The sequence below is a fragment of the Nicotiana tomentosiformis genome, chromosome 6 (genome assembly GCF_000390325.3).
Source record: "Nicotiana tomentosiformis chromosome 6, ASM39032v3, whole genome shotgun sequence".
Classification (NCBI taxonomy): Eukaryota; Viridiplantae; Streptophyta; class Magnoliopsida; order Solanales; family Solanaceae; genus Nicotiana; species Nicotiana tomentosiformis.
The window spans coordinates 110,137,115-110,145,508 of record NC_090817.1 but is presented as its reverse complement, the minus strand read 5'-3'; the positions used below and the strand labels follow the sequence as shown (position 1 = coordinate 110,145,508).

Genomic DNA, 8,394 nt, shown 5'->3' with positions numbered 1-8,394 from the left:
CCAGCTGCGGCTCTCAGAACGAGACGACGTTAAGTGTGCACGTGACGTGGAAGCAGGTGGCGTATTTCATTTGCCACGTCGGATCAAAAGACAAATTGTTTTAATCCACGTGTTGTCTATGACACAGCATAGAGTGAATGTTGTATTTTCAGTGACGCGTCACTACCATGTTTGTCCCGTTCTCTAACTGCACCTCTTTTCTTTGCTTGGGGTCCCTGGATCACGAAAAGGAGTCCCGGAATTCTACTTCCTCCAAATGACCTTAGTATCCTCCTCATTTATTACATAAATTACCAAGAAATAACTTTTGGTATAAAATACTTAAAACAAATATGTTATACCCACTATTTTTTCATTCATAACACGTTGTCCTTCACATTTTTTATTTTCTTGTCAAAACAGTTCTAAGAGTAACAAAATCTTACTTAAAAGAAAAAAAAAATATTTCCTCCGTTCCAGTTTATGTGAACATATTTCTTTTTTTGTCCGTTTTATTTCTAAATTTGAAAATAATTTTGCTTAAACTTACAATTCTATCCTTAATGAGAAGCTTTTATAACCACACAAATACTCTGGGCCCCTTTTGACTTGTTTAGGACCACAAATTTCAAAAATCTTTATTTTTTCGTAAACTCCGTGCCCAGTCAAACATATTCACATAAATTGAAACGGAGGGAATAAGAAACAACTTATCAAACTATAATGAACGAACAACCCGATGCAATTGGTATCAATGTTTTATATTACAAAATATATCATTTAGAATTGGAATAATTGAAGGAAAATATTTCTACTTCTTATTTTACGTAGATATAATCTACACGCACAAAAGGATAAATCTTCCGTACATATCTTACCTTTTTTACTTAGCTAAAAAAATATAGGAAAGGCAAATACAAAGTGCAAGTTCTTTAATACGAGAATGAAAATTTATCCAAATAGTAAAATGATCTATGATAAAATGTTTCAGTCAAACAAAATTCAATTTATGTATACATTAAAAGAATATTATAACTAGCATTTAGAGAATTTAAAGAACCCACGGTAAAATAACAGGGGCTCTTTTGACATTTCAAAGTGTGAAAGATGGCAGATCTCCGCAGTCATTCCCATTCGCAATACTACTATATAAAGACCTCTTGAGATCCACAATTAGAAACAAAACTGAAGTTATTTTTTCAGTGAGCTGAGAGAAGAGATAAGAGTGAAAAAATGGCGATTAGGTTATGGATTTCCTTATTCCTCTGCGTTTACGCCTTGATAGGATCGCTTTCTTATGCTTCTGAGAGCGAAGAGAAGGAGTACGTTGTGACACTGGATCACTCCAATTTCTCTGATTTCGTCGGTCAACACAAATTCATCGTCGTCGAGTTCTATGCCCCTTGGTAAATTTCACTAATTACACTTTCAATTTGTAACATTGCTTTTTTATTTTCATTACTGTCTGTAGTTTTTGAATCTGTAGCTTCTCTATTCAGACGTATCTTTCAGATTCAGATATTTTCTTTTTTTCTTTTCCCTTAAAAGACTGATTTTTTCTGGATATTTTTGTTCATTGATAGTCGATTGGTCTTTTGTTTGAAAAATAAGAGCTTAAACAGATGTTACGGAGATTATCAGATCTAGGGTGCCCTTTTTTAATTAAGGGAAATGGTTTTCATGAAAATATTCCTCTGTGGGAAGTATCTTACTTAGGGAAATCTTTTCTTGCGTTTAAATTCTGATGTAGAAGTTAGAGACATATGGTAATCATACAAGGTGTAGAATAATTTGCGAGGATAGTGTTTTCGGGATATTTTTGAGTACTAAAGGTGGATAAAAAGTATTGAATGAAGTATGTGATATGGAGTAAAGAGTTGGAACTTCTGCGCATAAGTGAGTAAAGTCATTGTACCATCTTGGTGAAAAAGTGTTATCATTGGATTTCCAAAACTCAAGGTAAGCAAATACATGGAGAGACAATTTCACCAAGGAATGATGAAATCATGAATGACGTTTGTTTTTACATTATTATGCAGCTTTACCAAACAGTCAAAGCTAGAAGCTTTAATGCATTTTCTTTATTGAATCAACAAAATAAGCTGCACTTTTTTTTTTTTTACTTATCTGCGATGTCTGTCTCTGTTTAAGTCACAAGGAAATTGTATGCCTCAAATTGGAAGCAGTTATTTCTTTCCATGTTTATTAATTACTTTGATATTTTATAGGTGTGGTCATTGCAAGAAACTTGCTCCTGAGGTAAGAACCACTAACACATTCTTTAGAATCTTATAAAATGTAATATGGTTTTGGAGCATAAGTATGTGCAATGCATTTAAACACTTCACTTGGTAATTTGCAGTATGAGAAAGCAGCACAAATTTTAAGTCAGAATGATCCACCTGTTATTCTGGCCAAAGTTGATGCTAATGAGGAGCAAAACAAGATTCTTGCCAGTGAGTTTGATATAAAAGGTTTCCCTACAATTAAGATCTTGAGGTATGGAGGAAGCGTTGTTCAAGATTACAAAGGACCACGTGAGGCGGATGGTATCGTTTCTTACTTGAAGAAACAAAGTGGTCCTGCTTCTGCTGAAATTAAATCTGCTGATGATGTTATTGATGTCAATAAGATCATTATCGTAAGTGCCCTCCCCTCTGTATCTCTCTCATTATATATGTGTACACACACCCAAACACATGCTCACACCAGAGTAACCCGATACACAAACACCCAAAATTGCTCCCACTGGTTTGCATATGTTTTTCTTTTATTGCTTTAACCCCTAAGAGATCTGCTGAATGGGAGTTGACATTATGGTTTGATATTCTTATAGGTTGGGGTCTTCCCAGAGTTCTCTGGCGAGAAATATGAGAATTTCACAGCTCTGGCTGAGAGATTACGTTCTGACTATGAGTTTGCTCATACTTTGGATGCTAAACTCCTTCCTCGAGGGGATTCATCAGTTTCAGGCCCTGTTGTTAGGTTATTCAAGCCTTTTGATGAACTTTTTGTAGATTTCCAGGTATTGGATCTGTGTAAAAGTTTTGTACATTTTCTGATGTACTAGACAATGTTTCAAATTATGATCATATGTACTTGCAGGAGTTCGATGTGGATACCTTAGCAAAGTTAGTTGAAGCAGCAAGCATTCCAACTGTGACTCTATTTAACAAGGACCCCAATAACCATCCTTTTGTTATCAAATTCTTCAACAGTCCAAATGCCAAGGTGCAACATTTACTTAGTTTACCAGTTTTATATTGCATGTGCAGACTCTGTTAGTCTTGTTGCTGTCTAAACTAAACCCGTAACTATTCTCCAATATGCTACCGAATCTCTTGTTCTAAGGTGGTGTCTCTTGTTTTACGTTTTGGAGCAACGATGTTTGCTAATAGGAGAGTAAATGTGGATCAAGATTTTTCCTTCAAATTATTTTCTTCACTTTTTAGATTATTATGTTTTGTTGCCCTGATACTAAGTTGCTCTTTCATTTATGTTATCAGTATGAACTCTTCCTGTATAATGACAACTACCATGAGCAAAGATAGACGAGTAAAGAATGAATAGAAGAACTTCATCTTGTGTTTTTACCGAAAATTTTGCTAGTCTCCGAAAGTATATGTATCAAGTAAAGTTGTTTCTCATAGCGGCTGCTTGTTTAATTTCCTGCTAGCTTGCACTTTCTAGAGCTGTAGTCGAAAATGGGTCTACTTTTGACATAGCATATCTTCTGGTGGTTCTGCTATCGTAATTCCACTATTGCTGTACTGGATATGCACTTTATGCACCCAACTCTGGTTTCCTTATCGAAGTTTAGTTCCAATTATCTCTTTGTGCTGGACTATTTAGAGCTGGAGGGCTTTCCCCGTTTTCTCCCCATTACCCTAATTTTGAGTAGTTTCTAATAAATGAGTATGACATTGGCAGGCCATGCTGTTCGTAAACTTCAACAGTGACCTAATTGATACTTTTAAATCCAAGTATCATGAAGTTGCTGAGCAGTACAAAGGCAATGATATTAGTTTCTTAATTGGTGATGTTGAGGCCAGTCAAGGTGCCTTCCAGGTTAGGTTTCATATTGGTTGTGTTTGAATCATTTCTTGTTATTGACGTTAACATGATGATATATTTGGCTTTGTTGAGCAGTACTTTGGACTCAAAGAAGATCAGGTACCTCTAATCATCATACAGACAAATGATGGGGAGAAATATCTTAAACCAAATGTTGAGCCTGATCATATTGCTTCATGGGTTAAGGATTTTAAGGTAATGAAGCACTCTGCTTTTTCTTTTACCTGTTTCTCTTGTATTAATTGTTTCTCCATTCATTTTACATATCCTTGGTTTTACCTCTTGAAATGATGAACTGAATTTCTCTTTAAAAAACTCTAAGTGTTGCTTGAGATGTAAACAAATCGAATGTAAAGAGAAGTTCTCAAGAAGCCTTGTTTCTGTGGGCAGCTTTTTTCTTATAATACTACAACAACAACAACAACCCAGTATAATCCCACTAGTGGGGTCTGGGGAGGGTACGTAGACCTTACCCCCTACCCTGGGAGAGAGGCTGTTTCCGATAGAACTTCTCAAGAAGCCTTGTTTCTGTGGGCAGCTTTTTTCTTATAATACTATAACAACAACAACAACAACCCAGTATAATCCCACTAGTGGGGTCTGGGGAGGGTAGTGTGTGCGCAGACCTTACCCCTATCCTGGGAGAGAGGCTGTTTCCGATAGACCCTCGGCTCCCTCCCTCGAAGAACTCCCCACCATGCTCTTGGGGTGACCCGAACTCACAACCTCTTGGTTGGAAGTGGATGGTGCTTACCACTAGAGCAACCCACTCTTGTCTAGCTTTTTTTCTTATAATGTTTCTAAAATATTTATACTCACATCATATTTCAGGACGGCAAGGCGAAACCTTTCAAAAAATCAGAACCTATCCCAGAGGTTAACAGCGAACCTGTTAAAGTTGTGGTTGCTGACACTCTCCAGGATATGGTTTTCAACTCTGCGAAGAATGGTATTCTCTACGTTCAAATACTGTTGACATTTTCTTCAGTTCCATCTTAGTGCTTCATATAGAATTTATTGCAACACTGTCATGCACTCTTATGCAGTAAAGCAACTGAACTTCAAATTGTATATTTCGCCATTTCGCATGGCTATTCAGCATGATATAAATTGAGTTGATTTGATGAAAAAATGATATAAATTGAGTTTAAAAGCATACTAGACTGACTTACAATGGTCGTGATTTTGAGATTAGTTGTTCCAACTTGCTCTGATTAAGCTGTTCAGAAAATGTTGATAAGTGACAGAATTAAACATATGGTATTAGATCATCATCTGCGGAATATGACATAGTAGTAATCAAACAAGTCGTATCACAATCTATTTAAGTGCAGTATGACATTTTATAACTACCACTTGGACAGTTACGAGTCAATTATGTGGTGTAATTCAATTTCTTCCTTGCTCCATCCTACTCCTTGTGTTCATCTTTTTCATATCCCTGAACTCAAACATGTTTCTTAGTTAGAACTTTTTACTGGATATGCATTTTGATGATTATTGTGGTTGTTTCTTATAGTACTCCTCGAGTTTTATGCCCCTTGGTGCGGACACTGCAAGCAGTTGGCCCCGATCCTTGATGAAGTGGCTGTCTCATTTGAAAGCGATGCTGATGTTATGATTGCTAAAATTGTGAGATTCCTACTCAAAGCTCTTCATTTTGTCATGGTTCTGACATATATTGTGTATTTTGAGTATGTTTATTGCTTGTACAGTAAAATTGGAGGAACATGTTGGGCACAGAGTATTTTGTTTTGGGGAAAGAAAAGTTCAGGAGTTTAAAAATTGTTTTACATAACTTTTTGTCATATATAATGTGATAGCGGGTTCTTTATGTAAAACTGTATAAGATTTGGTCCCAGTTAACAAAAATGTTTACCAATCTGGACAAAGTACTATCTGATGTAAACACTGATGAGATAATACCTAGGGTTGAGTGCTTACCAGCACAATCTGCATAGGAATGAAGGTAAAAAGTTCAAGCATGAGGCAACAAGTATCTGCTTGCTAGTATAAGCTTGGAGATTACGTGCCTCATTTTGCAGCTTCATGCATTATTACCTAACAAAATTTTTGCGCCCAACTTGTTAAACAATGTGCTTAAATTTTGTTGCACTCAAGTTTTCTTAAAAGCAGAGTATTTCATGCCTTTTACCTTTTAAATTTTGCTGTTTTTCCGCCCTAGCATATAGGCTGGCTCCTCCTTTTCGGGGGTAGATACTTCAATCTTGTGTAAATATTTGAAATTTGAATGTTGGAAATTGCTAACAAAGTCTTCTTTTGCTTTTATGTAGGATGGTACTGCTAATGATATTCCCCAGGGAACTTTTGATGTCCAAGGTTATCCGACTATTTATTTCAAGACAGCAAGTGGAAAGATCTCGCAGTATGAAGGTGACAGGACCAAGGAAGACATTATTGACTTCATCCACAATAATCGGGATAAAGCTGCGGACCAAGGTTCGAGAAAAGAGGAGCTATAAGTAAAGGTAACTGAACTTGGTAGGTCAAAACATTATTACTACTTGTGGAGTAAAACATAGCATTTGAAGTTGTCATATGCTGCATTTGGAGTTGTGTCATCTGCTTTGAAGTTTACCTGTAATTCAACCAATACATAATGTTTTGTTCAGTATTAGTAAAAATGGTGATATTGAGGTAAATTTTGATAGTTGTTGGAACGAATGGACAAGAAATTAAATGAACTTGAGCTGAAGACATGCATTTTCTCCTCTGGGTTTTCCCTGTTGTGTCTGGTTTGAGTGGAAACAAGAATTATCAATGGGCCTAAGAATAAAACAATATTTCTATTTTTTCTATTTGTTTTCTTTTTGTACTAACCAACCAGGAGAAGGAGAAAGCTATTGAACTTTACCTTCCTTTATTTCTCAATGTAGGAAAGATTCTAACTTGCTTTCAGACGTGGCTTATATATTTGGAAAAAGTTTTGACTAGTTTTTGTTTGCTTTATGGTGTCTAAATTTTCTCTTTGCCTCTGCCAGGAAAAATAGCAACAAGAGGAGATTTTGAAGTTTCCCAAGGCATTTGGCATTGTGTTGGCATTTACCAACTCCAATCAAGTGAGGAAACAAAGTGCGCGACATCTCTAACCCCGCTCCCATCCCACCCCCAAACCCCCAGCATCACAACCCCCCAAATAGCCTGTCTTTACCATGTTCTGTAACAAAAATTTCTGATAAGGTTTTATTGAGGATTAGGTATAGTAGCTAGTCTCAATAGTTTGAGTAGTGCATCTCAGCATAATGAATGTTTTTCTGGAGAAACTATCATTTAAGTTATTTATGAAGCAAAGTGAAAACCCTTTAAACTTGTCTTGAATGTCTCTTGCTTTTAGACTTTCTTTTTCTTCTGTTAGCTTTCCGGTTACACTTGGTAACTAAATGTTTCTATTAGATGATAAATATTGGTTCTGCAGTCTCCACTTTTATGTAGAGGTGGAGTGTCGTCTACTTACTGTTGGTGCCCTTTCTTTCTTCGCTTGGTTATGGGTGATTCCCTGTTTTAATTTAGATGACACGTTTATCGAGAGTCAATTTGACTAAACTTTGAAGCTAAATTAAATTAGTTTAACTTAATATTTTAGTACAATTTTTCTGTATATCAATTTGATAACAAAATGTATTTTAAAATATTGATCAAACTTCACAACTCTAGATTAGCGAAATGTGTAATTTAAATTGAAATGTAAGGAGTAATGTTTTTTTTCATGATTTTGCTTGTACTAGGTAAGAATGAACTGTTTCTCCCAATTATATTCTTCAGACACGACTCATTAAGAGCAGACAATTGAAGATGCTCCAAACCACAACACATCAGCATAAGTGATGAGTTTTATGTACTTGTATCACCTGAGGAAACACAATTGGAGAGGACAGCTCAAAGTGACATAAGCCAATGACACTCCTAACCAGTCCTGAGAGTTGTATAAGGAGCAATCATCGCTCTTGACAGAGGATGTATACCCTAAGAAGAGCATGTGATGTAACTTGTAAGCAAGTAGCCAAATGAATTCTGATGCACATGAGCGCATTCATAATAAATGGCATATTAGAAGATGAACTCAGACGTGTTACATTCATTTGAAAGAAGAAGGAAGCACAAGTCCCAGTACATCATTAAGCCAAGTCCACTCAGGTAAAACGGCGCATGATACACTTTGAAAAGGAGGTCAATCAAATGAGTACTAGCCTACTTCTCTGACCTTGTTGCATCGAATAACAAGAATAGATCCCAACCAAGGAATGACATTTGGTGAGAACGTATGAGAGTAGAGGACATTCATCAAAATTCAAATGCTGCTTGTAGGTTAGAGCCATTCTC

At 36.1% G+C, this 8,394-nt stretch overlaps 1 protein-coding gene across 1 annotated transcript; it reads left to right on the top strand.

Moving 5' to 3' along the window:
• The first annotated feature begins 1,106 nt into the window (after positions 1-1,106).
• Positions 1,107-7,385, top strand: LOC104110536 (protein disulfide-isomerase-like). The gene is made up of 11 exons (XM_009620057.4): positions 1,107-1,385; positions 2,208-2,238; positions 2,342-2,620; positions 2,816-3,004; positions 3,085-3,210; positions 3,910-4,047; positions 4,129-4,248; positions 4,885-5,002; positions 5,573-5,685; positions 6,348-6,542; positions 7,056-7,385. Exons 1-10 carry the CDS (start codon positions 1,213-1,215, stop codon positions 6,534-6,536), a joined length of 1,476 nt encoding a protein of 491 aa, XP_009618352.1. The 5' UTR covers positions 1,107-1,212; the 3' UTR covers positions 6,537-6,542; positions 7,056-7,385.
• The last annotated feature ends 1,009 nt before the right edge of the window (positions 7,386-8,394 follow it).